We start from the raw sequence: 13,925 nt of genomic DNA, 5'->3' as shown, positions 1-13,925 counted from the left end.
AACACCAAAAAAACAAAACCAAACCCCAAAAAAATCCCTGAACCAAAAAACCTCTGAAAATCAATTTAGCATCTGGATTGATCATATCTAATTACAGGCCTTACATAATATTAATGCTATCCATCCCTTTTTTTAGCAGGAACAATAAAGTGATTTGGAGGATGGAGAATTTCCAGTTGAGTGTGCTTAAGGTTAGCCCCAAATACCTAAATTTGTGGTGTCCTTATGACAAAGAATCTAAACCTTATTTTTAAAGAAACATTTCCAAAAATCTATTAAACTATGATAATTATTACTGTCACTATTATTATTATTTTTATTATGTCTTATAATTTAGATACACAGTGCTATAGCCACTATCACAAAGTTTGAATTTTCCTATTTTGCAGTCTACCCACTGGATTTCAGATTTTAAAAAAATCATTCATTATAAAATGCATTTTCCTAGGGACAGTTCACTGACAAGTGTTTTCTGAATAGTACCATTTTTTCCCATGGTCTCTTAAAAGAAGTAGCAATTCTTTACTTTAAATGACACTCCAGTAATGCTTTTGCCAAGATTTCAGGGAGGGATCAGATCATCTTGATTATTATCTCTGTTTGTTCAGACCAGCCTAAAAAGATCACATTAGCTCTTTCAGCTAGAGCAATGGAAATGGATTTTATGGTCAGTTAGTAACCTACAGCAGTCCTTAATATCCTGCTGTAATTCCTGCATTCTAACATATGACTACCCATTCCATAAGCATAGCATCCATTATCCACTGCTAGGCTTATGACATTGGCTGGCTTATACTAAAATTTCTGCTACAGAGTTCTGAACCTTACTCTCCGAGTCTGACTGCTCCGCCTTATTGCTATTTATAGTTCATGCAAATGTCAGATTTCTAATTTTCTTCCAGGATTGTTCATACATACTCAGTTTATATTTGGGAAGATAGCTACAACACTGTTCCAATACACAAGTGTTAATAGACTGTCAGCAGCTGCCCAACATCATCCTCAGAGATAATTAAAATTATTTTTTTAAGAAAGAAACTAACTAGGTTACAGTTCTTGAAGTAGGGTTTAGCACGTCCCTAATAACAGAACAGCAGCAAATTTCCCTCACATTTGGCAAAAGTGAAAGCATTTCTTTGCTTCCCTTATCCAGTTTTAAGAATCAGTTTTCAACCATTTCATGGTTGAGCTGATGTAACTAACTGCTGTCTCACACCACAAAGGCACTGCACTCACTTAAAGCTTTGAGTTATTTATATAATACATTTTTCAGCTAGTTAAACTGAAAAATATATTGCATGACCAAAAATTGCATTTGAAGAAAATAAATGTTTGCTTTGTTATCTTTCTCTTGGTTGCATGTGAAACAAGCTTTCATGTGATAAAGTCTGAAACCTGTGTAAAGTTTAGATGGATATTTTTCCATAACTTGGTTTAATCTACTATATTAAAAAAAATAATAAAAAAATTTGCATTGCTCCTCTCATGGCAAAGTCTCCAGGTCTACATCTTAGGCCCTGTGTTTTTCAACACTTCCATAAATTACTTAGAAGCAGGACTGGAAGGGATAAAATCAAGTTTGCAGATGGCAGAAGACTGGGAGGAGCTGTTGACCCATTTGAAGGCAAGGAGGCCCTGAAGAGAGACTGACAAATAAGACGACTGGGCAATCACCAACCATACAAAGTTCAAGAAGTTCATGTGCTGGATTCCGCACCTGGGATGGGGAAACCCTGGGTGGACAAACAGACTGGGAAATGAAATGCTGGAAAGCAGTGCCATGGAGAGGGACCTGGGGGTCCTGGTTGGTGGCAAGTCAAATATGAGCCAGCAGTGCCTTGGCAGCCAGAAGAGACAACCCTGTCCTGGAGTGCATCAGGCACAGCATCACCAGCTGGGCAAGGGAGGGGACTGTCCTGTCTGCTCTGCACTGGGGCAGCCTCACCTCGAGTGCTGGGGCAGTTCTGGGTGCCACAATATTAGAAATACATTAAACTATTGGGGAATGCCTGAAGGAAGGCCATGAGAATGCTGACGGGCCTTGAAGGAAAGCCATGTGAGGAGCAGCTGAGGTCACTTGGTCTGTTCAGCCTGAAGAGGAGGAGACTGCAGGGAGAGCTCCCTGCAGTTAAAGCTCTATTGTGAGGGGAAGAGGCGGGGCAGGCACTGATCTCTCCTCTGTGGTGACCAGTGACAGGACCTGAATGGCCTGAAGCTGTGTCAGTGGAGGTTTAGGGCATAAGGTAATATAACCTTATATACAGGATATCAGGGAAAGGTTTTTCACTCAGAGGGTGGTTGGGCACTGGAAAAGGTTCTCCAGGGAAGCATCACAGCACCAAGCATGATAAAATTCAGGAAATGTTTGGACAATGCTCTGAGGCACATGGCGTGATGGGGATGGTCCTGAGCAGGGCTGAGTTTGATTCAATGATCCTGATGGGTCCCTCCCAACTCAACATATTCTGTGATACCATGATTTCCTTCTGAGACTAGTATATTCACTTTTTTTATGTCCATTACAGTCACATAAAATTTTCACATTTTTGGAGAACTGATGATCAGCAAGCCATTTTATATTCATAGATCTACTTTCTATTACCTTTAGCTAATGTGCAAACTCCACTTGGAGTTTAACAGATTTATTTTGCAGTACTGACATCAGCTGAGAATCTCTACCTCCAAACAGAAAATATGACAACACTCTCCATTTAAAGCTCTAAGAAATAATATATTTTATAATTCCTAAAGAAACCATAACACTAGATTTTATGGTTTATCTACAAGGCACACATCTTGAATCCATGGATTTATGAATTGCAAAGTGAAAAGGACAGATGATTTTATAAGAGTTTGCATACAGTGAGCAGCCATTAAGATATGTAGATATCTGGCAGGGGCGGGGGGAAAGCAAGTCAGGGAGTAAAAAGAATGAGAAAGATTAATTGTTGTTAGGAAGCCAGAACAAGCCATAACTGCAGCATTATGAGCTACTTACCAATAGAGATAGGGTTTATCCTTATCTACATTGATATTGTTCAGTGGATCCATACGAAACCAGGTGTTAAGAGTAAACCCATTTTGATAAGGCCACTTAGCAATAGGAGGCAATGCAATTGCCTGGAAGGAGGGAAACAAAAAACAAATAATTAGGTTTTTGAGAAATACTATTAAAAGTAATGACATTCTAAAATCCTGTGTCATTCTAGATCTGTAGATCTGCTTTATTTTTCAAATATGAAATATAGAAAACACTCTTTTAACAGTGCTTTTGAATTAATGCATTACATTTATATCTATTTTAAAATACTTAAACTTTCAACTATCTAAATTCTATTAATAGAGGACACAAAATTATATTTGTGAATGGACACTATTAAGAGAACAAAATCAGAAAAATTACTTCTGCAGAAACTAAACCATGAATTCAGCTTTTAATAATGATTAATCTCATCAATAAACTTAAATTCAAAATCTAATTAATCAACAGATCATAAAATTGAGATTCATTGTTAAAACTAAACATTTCAAGCAACACCTCTGGGATATGGCTCCTGCCTCCTGTGAGGCAGTTTCCTGCCTGAAGCAGAAGAGCTGCTTGATGACCTGGGAGTAGTACTACCACCAGCACAAGGTGTCCTCTAACTGGAGTGACTAACATGTCACCTGCACAGACTACTAGATATGAAATACAATACTGGGAAGAGCCCTGCAGCTGGGAAAATAAAGCAGCTCTCAGCAGCATATCTATAGACCAGTTCAGTAAACTCTTGGCTCCTTCATACTGTTACTGAAGTCCTGGATATACAAGGAGCATGCAGTTAACTTTAAGAGGGCCAACCTGAAATTCATTATGCTGATTAAAAGTTATGCTGTTTCCCTGTCTGATGTCACCATTGTGCATTGCACCCGAAAACCAGCTCAGTGCTAGTGAACTAGATCCTGTCCAGTCTCTTTCTTTTAACAAAGGGCTTTGGTTTTGGGGTCATTTTATAAATTTCTGCCCATGGTCCCCTTCAGAGGATGTAACCTCTCCAAAACTTCATAGTGTAGTTCAACATATACAAATAAAAAAGTGTAAATTTGAAACTCATATTTCTTGGTTGACAAGTGTGCAGTCCATCATGAGTAGTAAGTGAAACAAGATCCTGGAAGGATCCAAACAAAGGAAAGAGACTCTGCATTTCAACGAAGAACTACTGATATTGATGTACGTCTTTGGACAGGAAGGAATATTTGAAATTCTTCTCCTGTAAAACCTTTTTTGAACTTCTGATAAGAAATTAAAAGAGAAGCTTCATCAAGGTTTTCCTCTGAAGCCCAGAAATGTCAAAGCAGTATGTGTCACTCATATTCTGCAATAGCTGCCTTGCTGGTGCATATATTTGCAAGATAGGTTAACTGTGGCTTTAATTTAGCAGGAGATAATGAAACCTTCCCTTTCAAAACTTAGTAATTAATTCTTTACACAATCCATCCCATGCATTTTGCTGACACATCTGTTTATAAGGCTGGATATCAAAAAAAGATCAAAGAAATAATCTAGCAAAAAATAACCCGGGTGTAAATCGGTGATTATCAGCCAGTTTACTTCCCTGATGCAAACTGCCACTCTGACAAGCCTGTTCACAAGGAATGGATGTATTGGTATGGGCTTAAAGAAAATTATCCGTGCCATTGATGGATGAAATGCAGGTAGAGAAGCCTTCATGCACTGGCATGAGGAATCTCAGAATTATTTTCTGTTAGAAGACCTCACGTTCTACCTGAGCCTATACCATTCCATTCCAGAATGGAACTCTACCTCAGATTTCTATTTCCCAGTATTAACCATCTGTATTTAGTCCCTCAGTAATCTATAAATCTGTATATAGCACTTTTATCTATTTGTAGGGATTTTTTTTTGAAGGTACACGCAGCGAATGGAAGAGAGAATGTTTACTTGGGAAGGTTTGGAAAGGAATATAATTTCACTATTGTAAATTATCTCCACTACCTTGATGGAAAGGAAACAGCTGATGGAATTCAGACAAAATTAAAACTTTATAATAAAATTTATGACTAAGGAGTAACTGTAAGCTGTGATGATATGGACAACTTCATTGCTTGATTCTCCTCAACTCTCTGTTTTATAAAATATTGATTATTCTAATAAAATAACACTGTTCTTTGGAACTTTCAGGTTTCCCTCTCAGAGTAACTTCCCCAGACCAAAATCTGCTGCTTGATATTCCATCCCCACGAGGACAACTTCTCAACAACACAGCCACCTTGTAAGTCTGTGGAAGGCAATACGTACACTACTCAAACATGTATTTCCCCTCTCATTTCTAAAACCAAATGAAGGGAAATGCAAATGAGGAGCTATTTATTAGTTTCTGAAAATGTAGTATTTTGACTGAAAACTTACTGCAGCACTACAGCCTGGGAAGTTGAAAAAGGTATCAGGCCCATGTCTCTGTGGCATCTGATTAAGGACTGATAATAATTTAACTGCATGTCTGGGCTGTGAAAAAAAAAATGCACAAAAGTCAGTACAATCATTTTTGTACTCTCTATGCTACAACAGAAAGTGGGCAGTTTTCAAACAACAGAGCAAATTAACTCTGAAATAGTTAGCAAAAATACTTCTTGAACATATGTTCAGTCAACATGAGAAAACAAATTCAAGTTTATATGTCCCAGGAGACATTTTATATTAACTTCAGGCTCTAATGGGATGACACTTAATGCTTTATCTGATCACGGCTTACCCAGATTCCATTTTCGCCTCGAAGCATGCTGAACAAAAGCTTCAACTCCTTGACAGTGATGCTGTAGCTGGCAAGAACCCCCAACATATCAACTAGGAGATCTTCAAAGGAAAATAAAGTTATTCTGAACTCTGAATTTCATTGCTTTGATACACACACAAAAAAAGCTGAAAAATTAATACCTTTAAAAGTAAATGTATTCACATATTCTAAAAATCCAACTTACTTGTATTGAATGTTTTACAAAGGATTTAATGTAAAATTTTGCATCACACTTTGAAAAAGTATTATATTTATAGAGCATTAATTCTTTGCATTTCATAACATGCATTACACATTATAAACTTCTCCTTCTTGCTGTACATTTTTATGATAAGAGTTCCTTCTTTTCTCTGAAGTATTTTTCAAAAAATTTTGACCTAAAAGATGCTTTACACTAACCTAAACCAAACATTTTATACTATAATTTGTATCATTCCCCCATTTTTGCTACAGGAACAATGCTTCTGATCTTTATTGTAGTGAAAGGCCAGGGGAAAACAAAAGAACAACAACACCTCCCTCTGGCCCCTGCAAAAAAACCCAAACCAACAAAAGCCCCACAAAATCAATCGAACAAAAACCCAGCAATCAAACCAAACAATATCAAAACAACACAAAAACCATAAGGAAAACAAATAAAATCATGGCAAGAAAATAATTAAAGAGCACAATAAAACGAAGAGATCAAAATTGCTAACAGGTCTATGGAATACAGCTTTCATTACAACACCTCAAAACTCAAACTTTTACAGTAAGAACACTAAACAGAGTCTTCCTTTCAGAGACTATGATGTTTAAAATAACTGAGTGTTTGAATTTTTTTTTATAAAAACAGAATTTAATTTTAAGAATTTGTTAGCTTGTTGGATGCTGAGCTTTTCCTTATACTTCACACTTTTTTCTGGAATAAAATGGACTCATAAGAATTACAACGTCCTCTAGCAGGAGGTAAACTATCATATTCACAGATGCGGCATAAGAATTTAATTCAAAGATCAAATAGTGAAGTCCAGAATTCGCAAAACAAAGGAGCTATGACACAACAGAATCAGCATTACTTTCTATGTGTAAGTTTAAATTTTATTTGTAGGACTGCATGTTATACATGTCCATTAGTGAAAGGATGACTCTTACAGGGGCTGACAAAGAGTAATTTTCAGGAGAAACAATTATTTCCAAAAACATTTCACATACATATTTTGTTTTAAAACAAGTTCTCTTTGCAGATCCACCTATATCTGGTTTTGAGCATTAATATTTATTTAGCTTTTTCCGCAATGCAACTAGCCTCATCCTTAGCAAGCAAAAGGCATGTGTGAAGTATGAAATATCATTTAATCTACAGAAAACATAGTAAACTGCTTGGTGAGTGAAATCACATATTAGGAAAGGCAAAAGAAAAGCATTGCAACTTGCAGACATTTTCACCATAAATTCAGAATATAGTCCTAACCTCCAAGTATAGGATTTTTTCCACACCCTCTCACTTCTTTCATCTTCCATTTAAAAAGACTGTCACATATATTTGTGACAGAATTAGGGAAAACAAAATACACCTAGGAAAACTAAATGCTTTGTCTTTCGTGGTGGTGAATTCTATGGCTCAGCTCTCCTAGTACCTGCCCCCTTCACTGTAGTCTCCAGCCTGCAATGTGAAGCTGGCACACCTTCTACATGACCAGAAACTGGGAACAGTCACACTGAACACTCAGAAAAGGAAATAAGCACAAGTGAATACTAAACTTTGACTGAGAATTTCCCAATTCCTATTTTGTAGTTTCAGCTTTCTTTTCAGATCAAGGGACTGTAACTTATGTTTCCTTTACAGAGAAAAAAATGTTGTGTAGAAGCAAAGTTGTCTGGTGAAAATCAAAATAATATTAAAAAAAAAATCTTGTAACATAGAGGAAAAAAGTGCAAATTAATACAGTCAAACACAGAAATGATAGGCAAGTTCTAAAAAATTACTGAAAATGTGCTGCATTGTTTCATTGTTATAGCTCTGTACCACCTTATGGCACAGAAAAATTCTTATTTCTACTGAAGATGTGGATAACCTACAGGCATTAGAAATACATATTTATAAGTAATGAATTAAACATTGATGGAGAGAAACAAACATAAGCTCCCCTAATTATGTAACTCTGGGTAAAATAATGACCTGGAAGATTGAAGCCTAGTAGGTAACAAGCAAAGATAAAGCAAACAACATCTGTGGAAGTTGAAGCACTTAAGACTATTTAAAGGTATTTCTGTAAACTCTTCTAAAGAGGGTTTCTTTCTTGTTTCAATATGAAGACTTTAAAATAATTATTACATAACTTTATTCATACTTATTAGAAATCTCATAAGACAGTCAGTCCCATCTGGTTTATAAATCCTAATAATCCACTCATCTATAAATGGAGAAGGGTCAGAAAGCATACAACAACTGGATTTTTTTAATATTAAATAAGATTACATATATAACTGGAATCCATGATCTTGTTTCAGAAATAAGATTATATATAATAATATTAAGCCCAGAAGGAGAAAACAGGCAGTTTCTCATTTTTAATGCATTTCCAATTTCTATTAATGGCACCTTCTGAATATTTTTATACTAAGCAGTTTTCATATGATCTATAAATTAACCAGCAACCTTGAAGGAATGCTTAATTCAGTCACTTCATATGAAAATACAATAGAAAAATGCCTGCCTGTCTTTCAAGTAACAATGCACATATATCAAAACGAAGGGTCTGGCAGTAACTTTGGAAGACACACTAGAAAGCATTGGAAAGAAAACTTCAGAAAACTACCCTCATGTCGTCTTAAGCTCTTAATATTACATGGCCATTAATTTGGGAATTGTAACCCTTGTTGGTGACGTAAATTAATTTCTACATGCTGTAAATAGAGAATGTGATAATTTTGCAGTTTTTCTTATGGAATGAGTTGAAAGAGGAAAGCTTGTTATCAGCCTGTTAACGACAGAACAATCAAAACCCACCCCTGTTGCTTGAAAACTAGGAACTATTTCATGTTTACGAATTTAGTCCCAGAAATTTTAGAACAATTCCCTACAACATCACAACAGAACTATGGGGGGAAAAAAAGGGAGTTAGGTGAGAGTTTTATGAGTTCAAGCTACTTTCTCATCCATCATTCTGACTGCTCAGATGGGGCTACAGACACTATCCCAAAGAGTCCCTCAGAGAAGATGATTTGCTTCACTACTCATCACCTGGAAACAAAGGACTGTAAAAAGTGAGTCCCTCAAGGAAGATCCTATACAGCTGTTAATTTTTAATTTTTTAAAGCATCAATCATCTATGAAAATATTTTCTCTTTAAGTATTGATGTTGGCCATTCACTATACTGGTATAACAGATTATCACAGTATAAAGATTTTTTTTTTTGAAAGGTGATGCTTCTGGAAAACAAATTGAGCCCATTTGTATCGCCATTGAGACTTTCAAAGTGATTAAGCTTTCATTCTTCACCACAGAATCTGTAAATTTGCCTGAAGTTGCAGTAGAGTACTCAGAACCTCATGAATCAGACAGTCTTGATCTAAACAGCCAGAAAAGTTCTCATTGCAAAAGTTTGGCTACATGTTTATTTGCTGCTGTCTTACTATCATAAAATCAGAGAAGAGCGGTTTCAGACTTAGACTGGTCCTGGAAGTGTGCTGTCAGAACATAAACCAGACATCATTGACTGTCTTGTCTATTTAAACCCTATCTAGGTCTAATCAAATTGTTTCACAAAGGAACAAGTGAGATGACCTAAAAACAAACAAGCAACTTCCAGAGAAGCAAATTACAAAAAAAAAAACCAAAAACAACCAACCAGAAAACCTGTACCCTTTAAAGATGATAAAAGCCAATTTCAAAACATTGGGCTGACAGAGTATTGGCAACTGTTATGGGAAAAAAGTGTTACTGACTTCCTAGAAATAAAAATTAATGCAGCTCTTGTTCAAGGCATCCTTCTTTTAATGTTAAAATGATTTTTAACACAAAATGTCTTACTTTATTGCCTGGCGTTGGGATATCGTAGAAATACTTGAGGCAAAACAACTCTACAATTATGACCTCAACATCTGCCTAGGATGTTAGGGAACACAGATACTGCATTAGCTGCCACTGATTTTGCCTAGTATCAAAACAGCTATTACATGATCTTTCTTGTTACTTATTACCAATATTATTACCACTTATAAAAGGAGACTAAGGTGCTTACAGAAATCAAGAGATAAAAGCAAAATGATCAATTTGGTTGCTTCTGTGTCTTGTTAAAAAACAAAAACTAAAGCTCTCCAAAAAAATCATCTATTTACAGTTATCAGAGAAAAACCCTAGGAAGCACGGTTCTGTTCAATCCCTGCTCATGACATATAGATGAATACTCAGATAACTGGAAAGACACTGCAAAGCTAAAATGTCATCAGAATTCCAATTATCAGTTTTGATTTTAAATTACATATGTACTCTTTTAATCCATGTAAGCATACCAAAGAACAAGTTTACTGAAGTTTTTTTCTGCAGAAGGTCTCTCTGAAGCACTGTGTGACCACTCTCAGAAAAAGGATTATTGAGGTAGAAGATCCATTAGGTTTTTTAAAAGAAATTTTACTACCCTCGGCTTATATGAATAATCTGTAAATGCAGAGTAATTTTTCAATTCCCAAATGCTCCTAAAATCCAGACCCTATGCTCTTGATTTCTGATTTCTATTATTAGCTAGGCAGTTAAAAACAACTACAACAACCACCAACCTCTGATGGAAGTACCATTACATTTGTATGCTACATATACAAGTGCCACTTATGGGAGCTTAAATTGGACAAATTTTGTTGGTGTGATCACTCATGTAAAAACATTATTTCCATGAGTAAAACCCTGAAAATTTTAGGATAGAAATTTTTGTTCTCATCATATAATGTGTTATATTTAATATGGAATAAAAGAGTATCTTTACCCTTGCACTGACATACCATACCTATAAACACTGTAAAACAAAACATACTTGTTGAAAGCCACCATTTATGAATCTCTTGGCCTGTTATACTTCCATCTGAATTTCACTGTACAGTATTTTGCATAAAAGTTATGACTTTAGCATTTAGAGATACATTTCTAAAAAAAGATGTTGATTATGACTTGCTTTGAAAAACAGAATGTAGTTTTTCTAAATATTTAATATTACAAACATATTTATGCTAAAAAAAAAAAAAAAAAAAGAAAGAAAAAATAACAAAGAAAAAAATCAGTCTACAGTAAACCAGTCTTCATCCTACTGTTATCACCTTTTTGCTTCTCGTCTGAAATCCTTGCTAGTTTACTGTTCCACAAAACCTGTATATGTGTCAGGAACCAGATCATCAACTAAAATATCAGAATTATGGAAGGTAAGCCTGGGAAATCTTTCAAAAATGCCTCACAATACACGGATTCTACAATCAGTCACAAACTACATAAAAATTAGGAACTACTTTCAACACAAACATAAAAAATGAAAATATATGATAGAGATCACAGGAATACATTATGGAATGATTGTTTAATATAAACCATATGCCCAGTACTCAAACCTGTAAATAAAATCTGTTATGCTGTCAGATGAGGCTATGTTTAAAATGGATCTAACAATTTAAACATCATGATTAAAAATTACCAATATATATAAAATCTAAAATATTGCCTTGTAGTTAAAAAAATCTAACATACTGTTTTTAATTATTTTATCACTACGAAAACAACATCTTCTCAAAGGAATTAACAACCAGTTGCTTTACACAGTGTATCTACAGAGATTTCAAACTAAGAATATATTTTTGTCATTTTCCTGAAATTAATAAAAAATTACTTCTGACTTGATAGCAGCACTAATGAAAACATCACTTTAAGTGAAAGCCAAAACATCCCATACCTTTCCATAACCACAAAACACTGGCAGGTCAAGAATGCAATAATTATTTTATCAGTTGGCAATTTATACCTGCAATCATGTCGTCCACAGTACTCATCTTCAGCAGTACCTGTTCAATTAAGCCAACTTCTGTGCTAGTCTGTAAATTACGGACACTTTTACGTAGAATTGCAGTGAACATACTCCAGATTTCTGCTTGGCACGTTACATCACAGTGCTCCAAAAGCTCTGACATGCATGTAATGCTCTCTGCATCCTGGATTATAAAGTTCATCTCCAGATCAAATTCGCCACCAACCAGCTAAAAAAGAAAACAAGAACAACATTACAATGTGAAATACATAATGTAGTATCTCTCATACCTTCATTGTGACTGATACAGAATATGTTTTACATGGTTAGAGAAGTAATTTTGATAAGACAAGCTCACAGCTACGCTTTGTAAGAGCAAATTAACAATCATGCTACGCAAATCAAAGCTTGTAAAAAATATACACACTAATGTCACAAAACACTACCTTAAATTTTGTCACTGAATACAGCATCTCAAAAACATAAAATCAAAATATATTTAAAGTATTCCTTCTTATGAAGTAATCGAAATGGTAGCCTGGCCCAGACATATGTAGTGCAGTACCTGAAAAGCTGAAGAAGCAATTGAGGTTTTTCCACCATTCTCTAAAATTGCCTCCTCAAAATAAAAAGACACTAGAACTAACTTAGCTTTTTCTCCTGATATAAGCCAACATTTGCCCTTAGTTGTGTTTGTAAGAGTTCACTGTCTTTTCCATTGTCCCACCCAAACAGTCATGCCTGGAAAAAGAACCACTCATCTGCTCTAGAGTAACACAGACATAGAAAATGTACATTATTATATCACACATCAGCTCATTGTGTGGTCAAGGAAACCTCCTGGCTGGTGCAAGGGAGAGGCTGCACCAGGAAAGGAACAAGCACTCAGAGAAGAGGTGAGCTAACAGCAGTACTGATGAAATGACAGCCTGACTCTTATCTATCCAGGTACTGGCAAAACACTATCCAAAGTCCTAAGCTCCAATTAAGTAGCACAACAACCAGACATTTATTGGTTTGTTTTTCCTTCCCTCATAATACAAGATACAGTCAAGACCAAATATATCTTCAGGAATGAGATTCAACAATTTTGACCAGTCATTTGTGCAACTTAAAGCTGAACTCAAGACAATCTACTGAACCAAATATGAAATTTAATTAAAAAGAAACAATCTCCTTTTAATGGATAAACATCTTTCAGTTCTGGAGGAAACACAGCCTGACACTCATACATCCTACTTTAACCTAGTAACGTTGAAGAATTTTGAAAGTACCAGCATGAAATTTCATAGAATCATGGAATCACAGAATGTCTTGTGTTGGAAGGGACCTTAAAGATCATCTAGTTCCAACCCCACTGCCATGGGCAGGAACTTTCCACTTGATCAGGTTACTCAGAGTCCCATCCAGCCTTGGTTATTGTCTCTGGGCAACCTGTTCCAGTGCTTCACCACTCTCACAGTAAATAACTTATTCCTAATATCTAATCTAGACCTTCCCTCCCTCACTTTAAGGCCTTCCCCCCTCAACCTATCAGTACATGCCCTTGTAAAAACTCCCTGTCCATCTCTCTTTTAGGCTCTCTAAGTGCTATAAGGTATTCCTGGAGCCATCTCTTCTTCAGACAGAACAAAGCCAACTCACTCAGCCTGTCAGTAACACTAACTTCAGTAACTGTAAACATATTAAAAAAAAATAATGGGATAAATTAATATTAAAATAATTCTAAGAATTTTTGTTCTATTTGTTTAATGGAGTTATATAATTAAAATTTGAATAACATGCTTTAAATTAAAGATATTCAAAAAAATTATCTCTTGTAAGCACATAATTCAGCAGTCAGTTTTAATAGAAGGCAATTCTATGTCCTATTTTAAAACAGTGGTATTGACTTCAAATTAAACTCTAAAAAATAAGCAGGTTGAAATACTGTGCAAACCTTTTTTGGTGGCTAAACCCATCCAAGTATTCAAAGACTTCTTTCATACTCCATCTTCAGACAATTAATACAAGTAAGCAGGGTCTAGCTTTGGCTCCCACCCTAATTTATACTTTTCATTCACTTTCAAATTACTTTTTCCACTATCAATTAATTGCTAATAACCAATTTATAATTTGTAACATAAAAGTTTCTAATATGCT

General features: G+C 35.4%; 1 protein-coding gene across 1 annotated transcript in view; it reads right to left on the bottom strand.

The window, feature by feature from the left end:
• Nucleotides 1-13,925, bottom strand: part of NBEA (neurobeachin) — a 456,143-nt gene that overhangs the window by 365,448 nt on the left and 76,770 nt on the right. Inside the window, exons 2-5 of the mRNA XM_066313167.1 lie at nucleotides 11,781-12,012; nucleotides 5,754-5,854; nucleotides 5,411-5,506; nucleotides 2,999-3,120 (exon numbers count right to left, since the gene is read on the bottom strand). Of these exons, the coding sequence (XP_066169264.1) occupies nucleotides 2,999-3,120; nucleotides 5,411-5,506; nucleotides 5,754-5,854; nucleotides 11,781-12,012 (551 nt within the window). The remainder of the gene's footprint in view (nucleotides 1-2,998; nucleotides 3,121-5,410; nucleotides 5,507-5,753; nucleotides 5,855-11,780; nucleotides 12,013-13,925) is intronic.

This window comes from Sylvia atricapilla, chromosome 2, assembly GCF_009819655.1.
Source record: "Sylvia atricapilla isolate bSylAtr1 chromosome 2, bSylAtr1.pri, whole genome shotgun sequence".
NCBI classification, from domain to species: Eukaryota; Metazoa; Chordata; class Aves; order Passeriformes; family Sylviidae; genus Sylvia; species Sylvia atricapilla.
This window is presented reverse-complemented; position numbering and strand designations above follow the sequence as displayed.